This window comes from Emys orbicularis, chromosome 8 (assembly GCF_028017835.1).
Source record: "Emys orbicularis isolate rEmyOrb1 chromosome 8, rEmyOrb1.hap1, whole genome shotgun sequence".
Lineage (NCBI taxonomy): Eukaryota > Metazoa > Chordata > Testudines > Emydidae > Emys > Emys orbicularis.
In genome coordinates, this window is record NC_088690.1 from 101,703,160 (window position 1) to 101,725,407 (window position 22,248).

General features: G+C 44.3%; 1 protein-coding gene across 1 annotated transcript in view; it reads left to right on the forward strand.

Annotated features, from left to right (window-relative positions):
* Nucleotides 1-22,248, forward strand: part of JADE2 (jade family PHD finger 2) — a 136,582-nt gene that overhangs the window by 64,573 nt on the left and 49,761 nt on the right. Inside the window, exon 5 of the mRNA XM_065409261.1 lies at nucleotides 14,663-14,829. Coding sequence (XP_065265333.1) covers nucleotides 14,663-14,829 — 167 coding nt within the window. The remainder of the gene's footprint in view (nucleotides 1-14,662; nucleotides 14,830-22,248) is intronic.

Here is a 22,248-nt window from a genome sequence, read left to right on the forward strand (position 1 = left end):
CAGGACTTAAAAGGAAAGCTCTGCTGGCTGCTTTCAGGAATTTAAGCACTCGGAGCAAGGTTTTTTTTAAAATTAAATGTTTATTGTTATACACTAAGGCTTGTCCCTCCTGCCTGTGGCTGGAGGATTTGCTCTGTGATCCTGATAAGGAGGATGTTCCATCACTTTGCTAGGCAAACTTTGGCAACTTAAATTAACTCTTCATTTGCTTATTCTCTGAGCACATTTGCCTTGTTCTTTAGATGTATGGCTTTCAGGTCACCAATTTCCCTTTAGTTTATAGTGGAAGCGGGGCCTGAATGGCCATTTTTTTCATATTGTTATAAATCAAGGGTGCAGGTTTTTTTAAACGGTCACATTATTAAATTGTAGACTTCCTTGCTTTCATTGCACCGCCTCGCCCCAAGCAATGTCTCTGAAGTACCTGATCCCGTGTGTGTGTGTGTGTTTACATATGGCAGAGGGGGATGTGTTGACTTTTAGGAATACTATTTTACACCAGTGCAAGTGAATGCAGCCTATGACATGGCTTGGGACCCTCCTGTTCAGCCTACCCTGGAACATTCTTCCAAAACCCTCTCTTTGTTCCTCTCCAGTCCCAAGTCTGACAATCTGTCCCAGCCACCTTGCCTGTGTGCACTAAGCCCCTTCGTAAACAGCAGATACAATTATATTAGCAGACACAGTTTTGAAGGTGCAAATACAGTTTCCCTGGCCATTACTGAGCCATGTTTGAACAAGTGTTCTAGATTAGTGAAGGACCTGATTTAGATCAAACTTCTGCACGTGATTTTCAAAGGGCAATTCTGAATACAGATGAGCCAGGCAAGCTGCATATAAACTGTGTGAACGGGCACTCTGTTTAAACTGGGTTTATTAAAGTCAGCTCTCCCAGTGCAGACAAGGCCTGAGTGAAATGAGTTTTGATCCCTCAGCACATTATACTCAAGAAACATTATCTCGAAAATCCATGACTTAATTCAACATATTTGACAGCCTCCATTTAGGAGAAGCCTAGGACTAAGTCCACATGTAGTCATAACTGCCTGTTGCTGCTAGCAAGTGTGATCAGTGATCAGGGTGTTGTGATTGGTGTGACACAGTGGGCACCTGGATTGTTACTTGACCTCAAGACACAGGCGTTTCAGCATCCAGTTCTGTCAGCTGCATCAGTGTCATTGTAAGTAGCTGTTGGTGCAGGACATATACAAAGGGTAAGGATGGTTGCACTGGGAAACAATGCAGCATTTCCTTCCCAAAATGCAGCATAACAGGGGAAAGTGTTTGATTCACCACCTTGTGCTCTCATTTACATGAGTGCAAAGCACTGATTTAGCAGCATTTTTTAATCATTCTGCACAGGTGTAAACTACTGCAGAAGATCCTGGACAGTGGAGCATCTGGCCTCTAGTGCATTGCTGTCTCAGAGAATCTAAAACTTACCTTCAGTAAATGTGAACCAAGCATTCAGCCATCTGTAACTGTAGCTGTTCTTGTTTGGTACCAGACTGGAGGGGTAGATTTCCACTAAAGTCTCACAGAAATGCTATTATTACAACTGATTGGAAAATGTGCAGCATCCTTTTGTGCATCGTCTCATATCAAGCAATACAGATCATAATTCAAGTGGCAGCACTGAGTGTGTCCCCATGCCGATAATCCAGAGTAAGGGCTTTTTGCTTCCCAAGGCTGAGAAGCACAGGTGCAGTGTTGGACTTCAGAAGATCTAGGCGCAGGGGTGGGTTCTAATCGCACACCAGTGCAAATCTGTTGTAACGCCATGGACGTCAGAAGAGTTAGACTGGCATAAAACCAGCGTACGTGAAATTATATTCAGGCCCCCAGTTTTTACCCTGTCTCTGTACATATCATAGAGCAGGAACTAACTACACTGCTAAAGTCACTGTTGAGTCCAGGGTGAGCTCAGCTACCAGTTACTGGATCCGTTTAATCTCACTGTAAGACCTTGGTAGTAGAGTTTGTCTTCATGAGACTAATAGGAACAGCTTCACAACAATTACCTGGGCACTGCCAAATTCTACACACTTCAGGAGACTTCATTGGGAATGAAATAGGCTTTCCTTTTGCATAGCTATGCCAGTCTCAGAGTCGATTTACTGCATTGACAGCCAGGTTTTTAAAAAGCTCAACATCTAACAGCTCTTATTGTCCTCAGTGGGAGCTGATGGGTCCTGAACACTTTTGAAAACCCTGGCCTTACTGTGCAGAATGTCAGTTTTAGAATCATAGAAGGGTAGGACTGGAAGGGACCTGAATTGATCATCTAGTTCAGTCCCCTGCATTCAGTATTATCACTCAGTATACTCAGGACTAAGTATTATCTCTAGACCATCCCCACAGGTGTTTGTTCTTAAAAATCTCCAATGATGGAGATTCCACAACCTCCCTAGGCAATTTATTCCAGGACTTAACAACCCTGATAATTAGGAAGTTTTTCCTAATGTCCAACCTAAACTGCCCTTGTTCCAATTTAATCCCATTGCTTCTTGTCCTATCCTCAGAGGTTAACGAGAACAATTTTTCACCCTCCTCCTTGAGTACCTTTTGTATACTTGAAAACTGTTATGTCCCCTCAGTCTTCTCTTCTCCAAACTAAACAAACCCAGTTTTTCAATCTTTCCGCGTAGGTCATGTTTTCCAGACTTTTAATGATTTTTGTTGCTCTTCTCTGGACTTTTGCCAGTTTGTCCACATCTTTCCTGAAGTGTGACACCCAGAACCGGACACTCCCGATGAGGCCGTATCAGCGCGGAGTAGAGCGGAAGGATTACTTCTTGTGTCTTACTTGCAATACTCCTGCTACTACATCCCAGAATGATATTTGCTTTTTTTGCAACGGTGCTACACTGTTGACTGGTATTTAGCTTGTGATCCACTATAACTTCTAGATCCCTTTCCACAATACTTCTGCCTAGGCAATCATTTCCCATTTTGTATGTGTGCAGTTGATTGTTCCTTCCTAAGTGGAATACTTTGCATTTATAGAGCAAGGCTTTGGGCATTAGCAATTCTTATTCCTGACTTTGCCACTTGTGTGACCTTGGTTCAGTTATTTGACTTCTCAGGGCCTCAATTTGCCCATCTATAAAATGGGTAGGATATTGCTTACCTATTTCAAAAAGGTGTTGTGAAGCTTAATTATTAAACATTTGTAAAGCCTTTTGGGATCTATATAAGTGCTATCTATAGTAGGTGCAAAGAATCACTTTTATTAGGGTGCTGGAGTCCTGCCAAATAAAGGGAAATTCCAAAATCACATGAAGTTTAGTGGTTCTGTTTACAAGAGACACTTTGTATTAATATATATTCCTTACAATACTCTTAGTAGTGGTGAGTAAATTGCAGTTGAACAGGAACCATGGAAACAATATCATACTGTAATAAACAAATACAGTAATGCTTTAGTTATTTTCCCCAATATGAATTTGAGTTAGACATCATAAGACACTTTCCATAATATCAGTGGCTTGTTTTAAAGATATTTATTGAGGATCAATAACAATGCATCATGCACTGTATCGGTTACATCTTTCCATATTAATAAATATGTTTTTAATAATCAGTTAGCATGTAAGGAGCAAGCAAACAGTGGCTGTTCCATAAAATCCAGTTCATTTTGAAATTAAGAAAATTAACTGTAATGTTTATGTTGAAATGTTGGAGAAACCTTAATTTAGGGCTCTACCATTGATAGTGGCATTAGCAACTATAGACTTCAATCCGCACCTTTGGTATTCTGGGGATCTCAAAGCCATGAATTAAATACAGTCTTGCATTTTCAGGTTCTCAGTATATAGCTAACACAGCAATTACCAGCGTTAGCCAGATGATTGGAAGACTGGGTGAAGGCTTAGGCCTGATCTACACTAGGGTGAGGGGGGAATCGATCTAAGTTACGCAACTTCAGCTACATGAATAGCATAGCTGAAGTCGACGTACTTAGATCTACTTACCGCAGTGTCTTCACTGTGGTAAGTCGACAGCTGACGCTCTCCCATCGACTCCGCCTGCGCCTCTCGCCCTGGTGGAGTACCAGAGTCGACAGGAGAGCGCTCGGTGGTCGATTTATCGCATCTAAACTAGACGCGATAAATCAACTCCCGCTGGATTGATCACTGCCCGTCGATCCAGCGGGTAATGTAGACAAGCCTTTACTTCTTTCCAGTTTCTCAACATTGGGTTCAGCAATGTTGTATTTTAAATTCCTTTCTGCAGAGGGATAATGATATACGGGACCTATGCATATCAGTGCTCCATTAACAGGGCAGTATCATATTTACTGATAATGCATAAAGGATCCCCCAGCCACCATCAGTCTGCACTTGCATCTCTATCAGACTTAGTAAGTTCTAATGACTGTCAATATAGTAAATTGCCTAGGTATGCTGTCCCTTTGATATTCACGCAGAACATTAATCTTTGCACTTTTATGCCGGGCTAAAAATAAACTCTTCGTTCTGCTGAGGTTCAAAGATCAACATTTTGCGCATCACCAACTGGACATGTTTCAAAGGATCACCTGTTGCAGCTGGCTGTTCAGTAAGCAAGTTACATAACTAGGATTAATAAAGGCTTACAGCCTGATTGTGCTGTATAGTTCCTTGTATCTGTTCAATCATCTCTTTGCACCAGTGAAACAGAAATATTCATTGCGGTTGGATATTTTTTCCAAAAGAGCATTAGGCTTTCCTTTAAGAGCCACTGTGCTGAGCTTTCCTGGTGACTTACTATAGACTTGCTGCTTTGCATTGTAACCAGAAAGCTAGGTTAATGGATAAGTTAATGTCAGTTCTGGCTGGTCCCGAGCAAGATGCATTGGTGACTCCTATGTTCCTGGTGACTCCTATGTTCCAGGTGACTGGGTGCTCCTTAACTCAAAGCACTGACACTTGCTAGTGATTTTCATAAGTCTAAGTTTTATTGCTTATGCCTGCATTGTATGAATACTCATACAGAATTTACTAGAGACCCAAAGCCCTATCCTAGATTGCACTGGGCTCAGTGTAAAACCTGGGAGGGAATCTCTGAGGGCTAGTCTTTGTTTAGTTTCCAAAATCCTGGCCAGAAATCTGGAGGTGCTATCCCCAGGTTATTACAGTGGCATCTTTCACTGGCTGACTGACAGTGGTTGTATTTCCTCGTGCATTGCTCCTTGAAGTCACCCCTTGGATCTTTCTTGGAACTTAGCTTGCATTTTGCTCCTGTAGCACATAATAATACTTCGCAATTGCATAGCACTCCTCATCCATAGCTCTCAAAGCGCTTTACATAGGGGCTTACAGGTCTGTATTCTCAGTTCACAGATGGGGAAACCAAGGCACAGAGAGATTAGGTGGCTTGCACAAGGTGATGCAGTAAGTCAGTGGACAAGACAAAGAACCCAGGTGTCCTGATTTTCATGCTGTTGCTCTGTTCGCTGAGCCACATATTCTCATCTTTTGCTCCTGCAGCTGAAGTGTGGTGTTCTGATGGCAGTGGCCAGTGTGGCTAATGAGCAGGCAGTGGTTAGGACACTAGCCTGGGACTTGAGAGACCTAGGTTCAGTTCCTTGCTCTGCCACAGACTTTCTGTGTGACTTGGGCAAGTCACTTCGTCTCTCTGTGACTCATCTGTATAATGGGGATAATAGCACTGCCGCACAGGGGTGCAGTGAGGGTAAATACATTAAAGGCTGTGAGGCGCTCACATACTATGGTAACAGAGGACATATTACCTAAGATAGATGGAAGCCAGTTATGGGCTTCAGTAGTGTTGTACTGAGTGTAGTCAGTACAGAATTTATCTCTAAGACTTCTCAGCTACAGCCCATCTTTAATATAAAGCAGTTTGTCATTTCCTGTTTCACTGCCCCCTTCCTCCACTCACACCCTCTCAGAGAGAACCCCTGTCTGCCCATGTTAACTCCTCACTGTCAGTGAACTGGCATACAGAGTGGAGATGGCCATGCTGGTCCCTTGTTCCATCAACCCCACCCCTGCAGCTGTGCCCCCCTTTATGAGCAGTGCCGGGAACATGTCTAAGAAGTGTGCATCTCCTGTGATAAATTCTTTGACAGCCCCATTTTAAAATCAGTTGTAAGCACAGATAGCAGGTTTGATTGTCCTCTCATTTACACCAGTGTAACTCTCTGACTTCTTTGAAGCTGTTCCCAGTTCACAGCGGTGTAAGTGAGGGGAGAATCAGGCCCTCAGGTTTGGCATGATCCGAAATATCCCCGCCACAGACGTTTTTTTGAAGGCTGTAATACAATAAAGTTTGTTGCTTTGTGCTTGTTTGTTTCCTTGCAGCATGTTTGTATATTGACATTTGTGTCACGATGTGATATTTCAAGGAGGAAATGTGATCTGTGCAAATATTGCTGCAAGCTTCAGCTCCTGAGTTTGCAGAGAGCTGTCAGAGCTGGCACCGTGCTTTGCTTTTCAGTTCTAGCTCTTCCTGTGATTGCATGTCATTATGTGTGACACTGTTGTCATGCTCATGGCAAGTGTGACACGTGATGCTATAAAGTTGCTGAAGAATGCGGGAGAATTGACAGCGAGTGCCTGCTCATTTCCCATCCAGGAAGTTAATGGCAGATGAGGCAGCTTCGCTTCGCTTCTCTTCATCCTGGTTCTTATTACACAGTGTCCAGAACCAATCCATAAGTGTGATATGTGATTCCTTTCATTCCAAAGCATCCCAAAGTGCCCCACTCATTATATACATACAGGAGGGCAGCCACCTTCTGCGGTATCATCTACAAGGATTCCTGTGCCATCAGGGTAGTAGACAGCTTGCTCACAGCACATTATACAGCAGTGTAATCGCATTTGGTCAGGACATCCCTGCTCTTACAAATGATGTTCTGGGAGCTTGAACGTCTACACAGAGCAGACAGGACCTCGGTTTGTCTTATCCAGGAGCAAAATCTGATATTTTTTGCACTGCTGTAAATTAGAAGTAACTCTCTCTGATGCTAGTGGCGTTACAATCACAGTCAGAATCTGGCCCCCAGTAAAGACTATAATACTCAACGGGCCTGATTCTCGTCTCATTTACGCTGATGTAATTCAAGAGTTAACTTCACTGAAGTAAAAAGAATTCTGCTGTATTTAGGGGAGAGCTGGGCACAATTTATCTAGCTGGGAAGGATGAAGAAGTGAAATGACCCTTTTACAACGTGATTCTATAGCTTCAAAGAGTCTCAGGCTCAGATTTTGATCTTAGTGACTCCAGGAACACCGGACTAACTCACTGCAGTAGCTGAGGTATATTGAGATGCAGGGCAGGATGCCTTGCTGGTGGAAATCGGCCTATGCTGATTTAAATCAATGCAAGATGTAGCCCATCTTCTGACCATTAATGTTTCCAGTCAGATGCTCAAGAACTCAGTCCAAGACCCATCAAAGTCTGTAGGAGCCTTTCCATTAACTTTTCTGTGAATTAGACTGGGCCCTGAATCGCAATGCCTCCCCAAGACAATCTCCATTTGTGTGGGAGGGTGGGCAAGGAGGAATTCCAGTGAGTTTCTGCGTGGTAGCCCATCATATTATGAAACAGTTCATCCTGAGGTTTCTCAGGAGTATGTAGCTGTAATGTTGTACATTCCTATGTAGGGCTTGTGTCAGTTCAGTGGGACTGCTTGTGGAGTAGGGTACTACTCAGTGTGTCTAGAGAGTGGAAGCACTGAACCCGTAGCCCTTCCTCCACTGGCAGAGAGTGGGGCCACCTTGACATCTCTGAGGCCTGGTAGATAATAGACTTGAGAAGAGGCTTTCTCATGTGATGGGCAATTCTGGGACACTGTGTTTGGGAAATGGGAGCTCAGTGTCTGATGGCTGAGCTGATGTTTCCAACTCATCTCACCTAAGACAAAGCATTAACCTCACATTCATTCAGAGGGTGAAAAAAGAGCTCCACCCTTTAATTCTCGACAAGGGAGGAACAGCTTCAAAATGTAGAACGAGGACTTGCAGGCAGATCCTGATCTGCTGTATTGCAGGGCGAAAGGGGTCACTCAGTGTAAAAGAGATTGGTATCTGGCTGTCGGTATTTCCTAATTGGGGATTTTAATGTATCATCCCATATCATCCAGTTTGAACTCAGATTGCTCACCCACAATTACAGTTGATCAAATATTGCTGCATGGCAAAGCTCCAGAAAAGACTTGTCAGTTCAGTGCCTTCTGCGAGATAGTATTGGATCCCTGGGATGCACTTACGCGACTTGCAAGGGCAGTTGTTGAACTGCACACACTCCTTACTGAGCACTGTGTGGGAGGGGTGAGCATTTGATCACAAATGATCATTGTACAAAACTAAGGGCTGGTCTACACTAACCCCCCCACTTCGGACTAAGGTACGCAAATTCAGCTACGTTAATAACGTAGCTGAATTCGAAGTACCTTAGTCCGAAGTTACCGCGGTCCAGACGCGGCAGGAAGGCTCCCCCGTCGATGCTGCGTACTCCGCTCGCCGAGCTGGAGTACCAGCGTCGAAGGCGAGCACTTCCGGGATCCGGGATCGATCCGGGATCGATTTATCGCGTCTTAACCAGACGCGATAAATCAAACTCAGAAAACCGATTGCTTACATCCGGACCCGGATGTAAGTGAAGACGTACCTTAAGGGATGGCCTGGTTTTTGCAGAGGACCCCCTATACAAAATAAGATAGGCATGGCCCCATCACCTCCTTTGATTACCCCCCCCACACACATACTTCCTGGCCTGTTGGCAGGGGTGGCTCTATGTATTTTGCCGCCCCAAGCACGGCAGTGAGGCAGCCTTCGGCGGCATGTTGCGGGAGGTCCACTGGTAATGCGGATTTGGCGGCATGCCTGCAGGAGGTCTGCCAGTCCTGTGCCTTCGGCGTACCCGCCGCCGAATTACCGCTGAAGCCGCGGGACCGGTGGACCTCCTGCAGGCATGCCGCCGAAGGCAGCCTGACTGCCGCCCTCACAGCGACCGGCAGGCCGCCCTCCGTGGCTTGCCGCCCCAGGCACACACTTGGTGCGCTGGTGCCTGGAGCCGCCCCTGCCTGTTGGTGGTACTGTGGCTGGTGGGGTAGGGTGTGTGTGATTGGGAATGTGCAGAGAGCCCTATCAGGCTTAAAGCCCCATGTCTGCCTGTCCATCTGTGTAAGCTGCTAACCTACCTAGGCACAAAAACAACAAGGAGTCCGGTGGCACCTTAAAGACTAACAGATTGTTGTTTTTGTGGATACAGACTAACACAGCTACCCCCTGATACTTGACTACCTAGGCACAGAGTCTCTCCTTTCTGTCTGGGGTAGGTCAGCATCGGCTCATTATTATGGAAACAGTACCTCACTGAGAGAGAGGCAGGATTCCTGAGCTCCTTGAAAAAGCAGCATTATCCTTAACAACCACATTCTTCTGCTTCTAGCTTCACAGTCTAAGAATAACAAGAGTTTCATTGGCTTCTCGTCCCCATCTGATAGCCCTCAAAGTAAATGACTGTAATAGCTGTCATAGCTTGGCTTACCACATCTCAGCGGAGGCTGGAGTAGCCTACTTTTCACTTGTGCTTTTTCACATTAGATTTCCCAGCTCTGTACAGAGCAGTATATATAAAAATCCAGGCTGGCTATTTCTTTCCTGAAGTGGCACTTCGTCCACATGATTATTCTCAGTGATCCCTTCAGTGAGCTCTGAGGGGGAAAACACCCTCTGATATCACAGGGACCAATGTGAGGAGATTGATGCAGACAGATTTAGCTGGAGGTAGGGTTATTTGTTTGACTTCGGAATCAAAACATGTGGGAGGTTGCTGCCAACAGATGTGTAGTAATGCTCGCAAGACAGAAAGAAATAAAAGCACCACATAAAGAGAAAAAATGGCTTAATTCTTCATGGTGTGAGAGGAAAGTATTTAATTCCTCGAAAGATAGATTGTTCCCACAGAGACCTAGGCCCAAAGCTTTCGTATTGGTCATTCCTGATGGCTCTCTTGAAATCTGGGATTCTGCTGAATGCAGGGTAAAAGAGGCAAGAATGGAGTGTGTGAAGAACAGATGAATTCTTATGGATAACAATCATCTGTTTTTAAAAAGAATAAGATACGCCATTAAAAATTGCATGTGATGTCATGTTTATTACTCCTGAAGTCAGTAATATTATGAAGCCAATTTAGCAGAAGGGGAAACGTGGGCAGAAAGGGCCTGAGGCCGCAGAGACAGCAGGAGAGGGAGGCTTGGCACTCAGGAGTTCCTGGCTCCTGGGCTTGTGTTCAGACCACTGAGCTGCTTTATAAAACAAAATCAGCAGCTCCATGTTTACATCTAGTGAGACTGGTGTGGAAGCTCCTGAGGTGCAGGAGAACAGCCTGTTGTATGGGCGGCTCCTAAGGCTGTAGGACAGGGTGGCAGAGGGAGGTAAGCCAGCAAACTCTCAGGCTGTGTGGGGAAAACGCATTCAATGATTGAGTGTCCCAAAGAACTGACAGCTGCTCTCTCTTGTATCATTGTCATATTGCCTAGGGCTGACTAAAGGATTACCTTAAGGGAGCAGTAAAAATAAATGAAAGACTGATGGGGCCACCCCCCTTTTAGCGTTAAGGAAAAGCCTTGTTGTAGAGAGCCTAACACAGCTCAGTGCACTGTGTGGTTTTTCTTGTGCCAGAGGCAGCGTCAGACTTGGTAGCGTGCCTAGTAGGTTCCAGTGTAACGCAGACCTGCCCGAGCTGGGCTGGAGGAGTAAGGAGAGCGCTAACCCGAGTCCCATGCACATTTGTGTTAATTCAAATCATTTCATGATCAAACTTGCAAATAAAAATGTTGCAGGTTCGGGGCTCTGCACAAGTCTGCGATAAGTTCTGCTCAGACTAAAGTGAGGGAGAGTGATTTCTGGGAGAAAAGGAATGTCTGGAATGGCTGTTAAGTCCTTCCTGGACATAGCTGTGTGCAGGGATATGTCGGGCAAGTAATGGCATCACAGGGTGGGCAGCTTTCCTGTGCAGAACTAGGTGATTGGGAGCATCATTAAAAAGAGAGAGGGAAGGTAGACTAAATTTAGAGTAGTGTGGACTAGAGGTTAAAGCAGGCATTGGGAATCAGGACTCCTGGATTCTATTCACAGGTCTTCCACTGTCTCATTGTGTGGACAAGTTTGGACCGACCAGTCTGTTCCATGATCTGTAAACTGGGGATATTGTGAGGCTCTGTTCATCCATGGTTGTAAAACACTTGGGGCTCCCTAGATGAAAGGCTCTACAGAGCTGCAAACTGTTGTTGTTTGGTAAGATGCTTGTTTAACAGTTTTCTACATCCTAAGGCCAGGATTTAGGGAGCATAATGGTACAATAAGGCATTCACAGAGCTGGACTCCGGAAAGTGTAGCGGGCACAAGAAGGCAGGACCTCAGTCCTCAGTTGGCAGGCTTTCTTGGAAAGGAAAGTGCTGTTGAGAAAAGGAAAGTTCCCAGATGACCGCAGCATTTTCAATGGTTGCTGTGAATGCTTAACCAGCAGCATTCTAAGCACCCAGGTGAGTCCACTGCACAGCTGGCTTGCATGCTGTGGCTGGAATCCGGTTTCAGTCTCAGAAAGCCTGACAGCTACAAAGCCAAGTACGCAGAGTGAATTTACTTAATGATCTTACTGAACTGGGCCTAAACCTCTTTGCCTAGTTTCTAGATAAAACTTGGGATCTTTGTGCACTTTCAGTGGTTATAGCAATGTAGAGGGAGTTTGGAAAACTCCTCGCTAAATTCCAAACTCCTTGTGAGTATCCCCCAAGCTCAAATTCACTCCCTCGGGTTGAGTAGCCCAGCAAACACAAACAACAGACACATGGTTTCACCTGTGCTTTGACTATAAGCTTAGTTTATCTTCATTCTTTCAGTGTGCAGTCCTGGACCTGAACAAATAAACCCCTGACTGTAGGGCTCTGCTTCGAGGTACTTCAGTCTTTATACAAGTTTTAAAACTCATTTACAAATATTCATGCTGTCTCAGCCAAGAGTGTGCATTGGACTCTATTGCTAATCCGTGGGATTCATGTTCTGATACCTTATGCAGTAACGTTTTTCACTTCCGCTGTCGATCACCATCCGCTGGAGAAGACCAGTGGGGCTGATCTTGCATTAAGCTGGTGCCTATGGGGGGACAACCAAGACTGGATCCCCATTGTATTATGTGCTCCATATACACATTGTAAGAGAGAGCTCCTACCCCAAACATTTTAAAGTATAAATAGATAAGGCAAAGGGTGAGAGAAGGGAAGGATTATTATTCCTACTTTACAAATGGGAAGCAGAGAGAATAAGGGTTTGTCTACACAAACAATGAGTTTATGGCAAGCTGGGGAGTAACTCTATCCCGCACTTGCCTGCCGCGCACTAACTGTCTCTGTGGACCCTGCTGGCGCACACCAACAGTTTCAAAGAGGATTAGATCAAAGTGCATTAACACATTGTTAATGAGCGTCAGCAGGGTCTGTGTGGACAGTTAGCTCATGGCAGGCTAGTGCTGGGTAGATTCACACCCCACCTTGCCGCAAACTAAATTTTTGTCTAGACAAGCCCTAAGTGACTTGCCCAAGGAGTCTGTGGCAGAGCTGGGATCTGCACCTTGCTTCAAGAGTTCCAACTCAGTGCCTTAACCACCAGACCAGACCATCCTTCCGCTCATAGATCAATTTCAGATGCCTTCACCCCCATGAAGCAAGTAAGCATTGTTATCCCTATTTACTGATTGGGAAACAAAAGACAGAGAGGGTAAGAGACATGCCCAAGCTCGTGCAGCAAGTTAGCAGCAGAACCAGAAATACAGCCCAGACCTCCTGAATCCTAGTGCCTTGCTCTAACCACTAGGCAAAGCACCATGCTTGTGGAGAGTGCTTTACTGTACATTTTGAAAAGCATAGCCTCTCCAGTACCTAAAAGCCAAATACTTAGCAAAGTCGAATGTGGATATTCTTCGGTTTTCACATTATTTTTCTTTTGAAAGACATAAAAAAAACCCCTCCCCCCCAACTAAGCTCAAATGGTTTGTTTTGGTGCAGTGTCCTGTTTACCCTGGCACATCCTTCTCTTTCTCATCTGAAGGCAGTCACCCCACCCGGATTGCAAGCAGCGCAAAGTATTTTTTTACAGCAGCAGCGCATCTGACTCTTTAAACACCTTCCTTGACCCACCGCTTTAAGCAGCTGAGTTGTTATCCTGGAGGTTCTTTATTCCTGTTTATGTTAAGGAAATGAAAATTAGTGATATGTAATTGCTCACTGGTGGTTTCTTTACCTCTGTTTGGGCTGTCTTGTCTACCATCTGCTTCTCAGTTAGAAGCAATGCCAAGGTATATGGAGGGGAAGTCAATCTATGCCCTTTTCGTGCTGTTACAGCTCCTGGGACACGCTTAAAAAGATGCAGGGCACACATCCTTCTGCATTAATCACTGCTTATGCGAATATATCAATTAAAAACAACACCTGCTATGGCAACGATCCTTATGGGTTGATAGATAACCAAGAAGGTTTAGTATCCTGTCGAAATAGCCAGCATCTCTCAGGGTCTCCCACGATACCACATGTACCTTTTAGGGGAGTGCAACTGCAGCTCCTGATGCAATGATAAACCACTGCCTACACCACTGAATATAAGTCCATTAAAGGGTAGAAAAAGAGATTGCACTTCCCATGGTGCCCACACACTACAAGCTTTTGCTGCAAAGGTGCATTCTGTCCCGAGAGTGTCTGCAATGTGGGTCACTTGAACGTTGAGATTTGCTGCGAGGTCAGGGGTGAAACACACGGGGTTTCGCCTTTGTGCTGAACGTTCACTGTCCTTCTCATTTGTGAAGCCGTTGCTACATGAATAGGGACCCTGGTGTTTACAAAGACTACATCTAGTGTCAGCACATGAGCATTTTTCCTCCTGTAAATTAGGCCTAGTCTGCACAGATTGTGTTACAGTATAACTGTGTCAGTTAGACGGGTGACTTTTTACCTTTTTATCAAAATAGTTCTACCAGTGTGGTTGCAGTTATAACAATATAACCCCTAGTGTGGTTGCAGTTATAACAATATAAAAGTGCTTACGCCAGTGGCGCTTACTCCCCTTCTCATGCAGGAATAACCTATACCAGTATATGGACTTTTATACCGGTATAACTGTGGCCATGCTAGGTAGGGTTCACCCTAACTTGATGGGTGCCGTTAAAGCGGTACAACGTTTGTGTGTAGGCTGGATCTTCATCTTTTTCAATGTATTTTGTTAGTGTCCAAAAAATCATGGAGATTTCATAAACGACTTGTGATTTGGGAGCCTCAATTTTGAGGGCCCAACTTGAGACACCAGATTTTCACAGGGTGGTTGCTCAGCACTGTCTGAGCATCATGCCTTCTGCATGGCTCAAGTCAGGCCTCCAAATCTGAAGCACCCAAAATCACCAGTCACTTTTGTAAATTTAGGCATGTGTGTAAGAGCCCTGATCCTGCCAACACTTATGCACATGCTTAACGTTAAGCATGTGAGTAGCCCCGTTGACTTTGATGGGACTGCTCGTGATGGGACTGCTTAAAGTTAAGCACATACATAAGTGTTGGCAGGATCAGGGTGTTAGGGATAAATAGTTTGTAGTCAGGTTTCTAATGATAAATTCTTTACCTACTGCAGCTCCTTCTTACGCTCTCCTTTTCTTCTCCTAGGATTACGCCCCTGCTAGAGGAGTCTCCACAGGTTTCCCCAAGCAGTCTGTCTGTCTCTGAGATTTCGGAGGTCCACAGGACGTGCTCACAGGGAGTGATCCGCTATGACCTGGATGAGATTGACGCTTGCTGGCTGGAGCTTGTGAACATGGAGTTCAGGGAGATGGGTAGGTGTTGCTGTTACTTCTCTGCTTGCTGGGGAGCACACAGAGTTGGTATTATGCCTTATTAATTATGAAAACAAAAAAGGTTGAGGCCTTCAGTGCTGCTTTCATCCAGTAGAGTAGGGGTTCTCAAATTGGGGGTCATGGTTTATTAGCCTCAAAGGGTCACAAGATGGTTACGTGGGGGTTGTGAGCTGTCAGCCCCCGGGATTGCCCATACAAAAAGTTTGAGAACCGCTGCAGTAGAGCAAGGAGGTTGATTTACAGAACAGATAACAGAATCCAGACTCCTGACTCCCACTGCTGCACTTTAACTCCATTCCCACCTCTAGCTTCATCTCCATTACTGCTCCCCAAAGCACTGTACTGCAGGAAGTGCCCCATGGCCAGGAGAGGAAAAGGAAAGGTACCACACCGACATCTACTCCTCTTCCCTTGATTCTCTCCAAAATCACAAAGGCCCTGCTCAACTGTCTTTTTGCCAAACTGACAAATGGAGTCAGAGGAAAGAAACGGCATTATTTCGGTCAAAATATGTACAGCTGAGGAATACCGGTCATGGGGTGCCTCTCATTTTCCAGTTGTCTGTGCATGGCACAGCGTGGTATTGCTAGCATAACTGTAGCTTTATATCACTGCACATTTTAATCCATTTCAGTTAAACAGAAGTAAGTGGGATTGGGAGTTAGCCCATTAGTGTTTATGATGTTCAGCTGGGCAAACTTGTTAGCACTGAAACGGTGGTACAGTCGTCAGGACTGGCGGAGTCACTCTGGAGGAACTTTCCAACCGTGGCTGGGTAAGGGTTACTGTGTTGTGATTACAACCACTAAGCTAAGAATAGCAGACTACTAGTAATTTAAGTATAAACATTCAGCTTTTCACAACAGTGGTTGGAATTTACTGACATAAAGTGCTACTCCCAGAGACAGTGGTCTACAAGGGAGGGACTAGATGTGATATAAAACACCTTAATAAACAGAATCACACATTGCTTATTAGGAAAGACATGTTCAAATGTACAGTTCATGAGCTAAATTCTGCATTGATCTATACCCTGTGAGAACCTCTTTATTGCAGTGGAATCACATAGAGTGTAAATTAGCGCAGAATTTGGCCCCATATATTTGCTGGCCTTCTGCATTCTTGTTTTCAGTGAATCTCTGCTCCTTTCACTGACTAATGTAGTGTTAGCCAGATTTTGCTATCATTATCACCACGCATATAAGACAATTCTAGAGGTCTTTTTGGAGCCTGGTTAACTATGTTAAACATTCATTGCCTCTCCCACAGCCTCATTAGTGAATCACAGACAGCCTAGCCCATGTTAGCAGCTTCAGCCTTATAGGGATCACACCCTGTTTTTGCCACAGGTTTTGAAACGTCAGTGATTTTGGCCAGGTCTTTGCACCAAGTAAACAACCCAGCCATAGGAATCATACCAACCAGCACTAGTTTGAAACGTTGCTGTCTGTCTTCAAAGGAACCAAACTTCCTATCACTCCACAGATGAAACTTCTGTTTCTGAGAAATCACACTGTGCATCCTTTCTGACTCTGCGGGATTGTTAGTGTCGTCGCTCTTTACACCCTCTTTTGAATTTGGTTGCTGTACAAAGTATAGTTCAGTGGTTTGAGCGCTGGCCTGATTAAACCCAAGGTTGTGAGTTCAATCCTTGAGGGGACCATTTAGGGATCTGGGGCAAAAACCTGTCTGGGAATTGGTCCTGCTTTGAGCAGTGGGTTGGACTAGATGACCTCCTGAGGTCCCTTCCAACCCTGATATTTAGCATGGGGGGTGGGATAGCTCAGTGGTTTGAGCATGGGCCTGCTAAATCCAGGGTTGTGAGTTCAATCCTTGAGGAGGGCATTTAGGGATCTGGGGCAAAATCAGTACTTGGTCCTGCTAGTGAAGGCAGAGGGCTGGACTCGATGATTTTTCAAGGTCCCTTCCAGTTCTAGGAGATAGGATATCTCTGTTTATTTATTTATTTTATTTTATTTTATTTAATGAAATAGTTGTATTTCCACTTCCGATTCCTTCTTGTAAGTGGAACAGGAGGACTTGTGGCACCTTAGAGACTAACAAATTTATTTGAGCATAAGCTTTCGTGGGCTACAGCCCACTTCCTCGGATGCATAGAATGGAACATATATTGAGATATATATACACATACAGAGAGCATGAAAAGGTGGGAGTTGTCTTACCAACTCTGAGAGGCCAATTAAGTAAGAGAAAAAACTTTTGAAGTGATAATCGAGATAGCCCAGTACAGACAGTTTGATAAGAAGTGTGAGAAGACTTACATGGGGAGATAGATTATTCAATGTTTGTAATGGCTCAGTCTTGTGTTTCAAGGGCTCATAGAAGGTCAACGGCCAGAGATTTGGCTGCTCCAAGAATCAGTTTGGTTGAGTTAAATCTGACTTGCTTTATTATTTCTTTAAAGCATCAGGTTACAAATACAGTGTCTTAAAGGATTGTCAGTTGTGAAGTTGCCACATTCATTGTTAACTTGCAAGACTGAGATGAGAAGACTGGTTTCACAGCTTCGGGAGGAACGGAGACTGAGGTGCTAGCATGGCACCACAAGCAAACTGGGTCTCTTGCTTAACCAGAAGTTGCTTGTTATCTTTAATCTTGCATCTTCCAAATTTTAATATTTTGGATTAGATAGATTGTTTTACCAACAGAAATGCAATAAGATATATGTTGAATTTAAAAGACAGAGATTAGGAAAGGGAGCTGCTTGTTGCAATAGTACACAGTGTAGCTATTACTATAGTATCTTATTTTTATATTGCCAAAGAGGCCTGGAGTGGAGCCCTTTGGAGATCACAACCCAAACCTTCATCATTGTAGGAGTTTCTGTAGAGATGATGAAATATACTCCTCACATCCCTAAGGAGTGAGCCTGCTGCCTCTGCCACACCTCCAATCCTTGATGAACCAGACAATGGGAGAATTGGACTTGCTTGCATGGAGATGAAGGGTGATCCAGTGGGGCACTGATCTGGGAATCAGGAGATTGACACTGCCACTGACCTTCTCTGTGAGCTTGGGCAAGCTGCTTCACTTGGCTTCTGTGCATCTTTGTGCCCTCTCTGACCCTTTGTCTGTCTTGTTTATTCAGAGAATAAGCTCTTTGGGGCAAAGACTGTCTCCTACTGTGTGTTCGCACAACACCTAGCACAGTGTGGCCCTGATCTCACATGGGGCCTCTAAGTGCTGCTGTAGTACCAATGATAAACAATAGTATTGAATCCGTGGATTTCCAATCACAGTAGTGCAAAGAAACCAGTAGCCCATCAGGCCGAATCAGCAATCTGTTTTGTTTTTAAAAAGAGCCCAGTAACTACTGTCTTATCCTTTAATATTCTGGGGAGGGGCAGGGATTTGAAAATAGTATCCAGTGATTTCCACGAGATCCACTGAGAATGTAGCTCTGGTATAAGGATTCTGCTGTCTCTCCCCTCTGCCCCAGGTCTGCATTAGAACTAAACCTAGGACATTTTTTCCAGTGACTTGAAAGAGAAACGTGGCATAGATTAATAATACAGCCTCCAACACTGTGTGGGCATAAAAGTCTGGCAGGTGAAGAGTGTTGTCTTGAGGTTAATGCTCAGGATGGCAATTCACAAGTTCTGCCATCTTCTACTGACTTACTGTGTGACCATGGCCAAATCACTTAATCTCCCTGTGCTTGAGTTTCCCAATCTGTAAAGTGGGGGCGGTAATGCTTACCTACTCGCAAAAGTGTTCCAATGAAATATATTAGTGCTTTGTGATCCTCAGCTTGAGGACACTATAGAGGTGCAAAATATTATTATTATCAGACTAAAGTGATGGGTTTTATATGCTCATGGAATAAAACAAAGCTAAACCATTGAAATAAGCAGGACTCCAAGCTTCTGTAACAAATTTCCAGAATCTGAACAACAGTAACACTTGGCACGTGTACAGCATTTTTTTCATCAGTAGGTCTCAAAGTAGGGAGAGGTGTATCGAAGGAGGGTAAGCAATTTTATCTCCATTTTACAGATGGGTCAGGTCACTCAGCAAGTCAATGGCAGAGTAGAATTAGAACCCAGGTCCCTTTGCCTCCTAGTTGAACGCCTAATCCAGTAGATAGCAATGTGCATAGGCTGGCCAGGAGACAATCTGTCTTTGAGATCTGCAGTGTTAGTAGTCCCAGTGATTCATAATATACTGTGATTTCCAAACAAGCTTTGTTATACTTCCGAATTGCCAACTCACTCTTACTGGAGAATCGTAGCCTGTCCTCAGATTCCGAGAGCGTGGCCAAAGTCAGAAGATGTCCCTCAGCATAAGGAGGTTTGCAAAAGTTTAAAACTGCATCTAGACTTGCAGACAAATTTCTGTCACCAGAAATGATATTAGGCTGTGCACAGGATCTGTCACATACAAAGAATTTAATGAGAAAGAAAAAGGCAGCATGATCCAAGACTGACTTTTAAGGAATCACAGAAGGTAGAGATGGAAAATACCTATTAGATCATCAGGTCCGTTCCTCTGCCGGTGCAATATTGTTCCATATAGTGTATTCCCTAATGCCTTTTCCAGTCCTGTTTTAGATGACCCCCAAGAGATGAGATTTGATCACTGAGATCAAATAAATCTTCCCAATAGCAAACAGCTGTATGTAGTTACCTGGGCACTTTCTGAGACAAGTAAGCAGCTTTCCTGAGAAACAAAAGATTATCAGTTTAAATGTAAAGTCTAGTAATTGATCACATAAAAAGCTTTAAGTCAGTTAAAAAAACCTTCCTTTGTCATGAGCACATGCCAATAACCAGCTATTATATCCTGTAGAAATATACTGTTTAAAAAGCTCCTAGCTGATAAAGATGAGCTCAACATTTAAGTGTGCCCGAACAATTTATTTGTTACTGCTGCAGTGTGAGATAATAAAGAAAGTGGATCTAAAGTAATTTGGATCAGACATTGACCAGATTTATGAGTATAGGACATTATAGACAGCACAAGACCTTTCCTTTTAGGGAGAAGCCATGCCGTAAGTCTTTGGTTTTTATTAAGATTTCACGCCACATGTGATCTCCATTAAATTCAAACCTATTGTAGGATTGTGGCTAGAGAGACATCAAAGCCTCAGACTGAAAAGTCCCTTTGCTGTGATAGGCACTTCACACACACAAAATCCTAGAGAAATTGCTAAAAATGTTGATGCTTGAATCAGTCTTGCTGAAGGCAGAATGAACATTTCTAAGTATTCCTCGACTTAATCCATACAGTATATGCTGCTTATATAAATTCACTGTGGGCTCTATACACTCAGGGCTCTACCATAGGCACTTGAGGTGTTCTTGTTGTTTATAGGGATAGCAAGAACCACCTGGGTCAGATTTACTCCTGGTGTAGCGGGGATGGGGTAGGAATTCATTGTAATATGTGTAAGATATGTCTGTGTGATGATTAGAACATCTCAAGTCAAGGGAGGTGAAGTCCATCTTAAGTGGACATTGCTGGAACAAACTGAGGTCGGTGGAGTTACACTGGGGTGAAGTCTGCCCAGCTGGCCAAATTCAGCCGTTCAGTATGAGAATGTGCATCTCCCATTGATTGTACAAAATTTATACCTGGGGGATCAAAAAGGGCTCTTTGCTGGAGGTTCAGATGACAACCAAGAACCCACCCTCCACTGATTCATTCTAATACCAGAACCTGGAAAGCATGCAGCCCGTGTAAGCCCCGAGGCCTGAGAGCCGCCGCCACTCTCCCCATGTGAGAGCAGGAGCCCTGTTGGTATATATGGGAGGGACTGATGGCAAGACATTCTCTTTGAAGAGAACTTGATGTTAGAACTCACTCTCCTTCCTGTGACCAGTTCTTGAAGTGTGGGGTGTTCCTTCAGGAGTCACACAGGTCAGCAGCAATACCTGGCATTACAGCTAGAGCCTTTTGTTATGAAAAGGCTAATGATTTTCAGTCACTTCCAAACGTGAGCTGCAGTCAAACTAGTGACCTGGCAGTGAAAGGCACTGTAGCCAATTACCACTCCATTAAGCCATCCAGTCCCTTATGAGCCTTCTGTTATCAACATAATATGCATACCTGTATTACCGTTGGCTTTCATGGGTCACCTTGGTTTACTCAGCCAGCCTTTGTCTGAGTGTAATGACTCTGACACACCTCAGTCAGCTGGTGCAGAGCCCAAACTCAGCTCATAACTTCTCTCAGCAGATTTCCAATCTGTTGCACAATCTCCAGTATGGATTAATTAACCATTATTTATCCCTTTGGGAGGGGCAGCAGAGATTAAATTGAGCGGGCGTTTACTGAGCCACAGCTCTGCCTACAGGTGGTCTGATTCCCCTGATCACTGCACTTGTACTAACGGTAACAGCTGATTAGAGGTACTACCAATAACTTCCTCACATTAGGCAAACACCTTTTCCCTTGGAAATAGAACCATTGCACGGCAGATGGAACGGAGCGTAAGGCTTTAGAGAAAGGTTCCCAGATATGCATTCAAAGTGGGGGCATAGAACAAAACAGTTGATCGGTCAGTCTATTCACTGAGCTTTCACTGCTGCACTGGGTAGTGAGCCTGCTTCCTCATTTTTATGCTTCACTAGATATGCTTTTAATCATCAGTATTTTTAAGGGATATTATTGTCTTTTTGGATCTAAATCTGATTCTTGTAGATCCAGAAAGGAATATACTGTAGCCAGTCTTACACTCCTAACTAAGATATAGCTATATTGTTCTCTTTCTGAACCCTAAACAGTATGGAAATCAAGTTAACCACCTCAGAAGGAAGAAAACTGACTTGAGGGTTTAAACTTATGTCTCTAGGGAGTTTAAGCGTTATATACTTGATGCTTAGACTACTAAGCCACTGCTCTATGTAAGAGTTGCAGTTTGTGAGGCGTTAGCTATGTGCTATATCTCATGAAAGTGCCATTGTCCCAGGGAACACCACTGTCTTACACAGGGTGCAACAGCAGCCAGCAGGCCAGTGGTTAATTCTCATTCACATCAGGCCTTTCATCTGAGGATCTCACAGCCTTTCAGAAGCCTTAGGTCTGAGTCTCCACTCACACAAGTTTTACACTAAAGTACTTCCATTGACTTCAGTGGAGCTACTCCTGATTTACACTGGTGTGAGGGAGTGGAGAATTAACCCCAGTGGGTCTCAGGACAGCCCTGTGAAATAGCTATGATTTATTATCCTCCTTTAGGGGGGAAGGGGTTACACTCTGGGATAGTGGTGGAGTCAGAAATAAAACCCTGGTCTCCTGACATACAGTTCCCTTCACTAATCGCATCCCAGTGCTTCCGTCATTGGCTGTCTCCTGGGTCTTTTTCAGATCTCGCTTACCCTGGTTCTACACTGGTGTTACTCCATTGACTTCTCTGGTCTTAATCCTGATTTACAC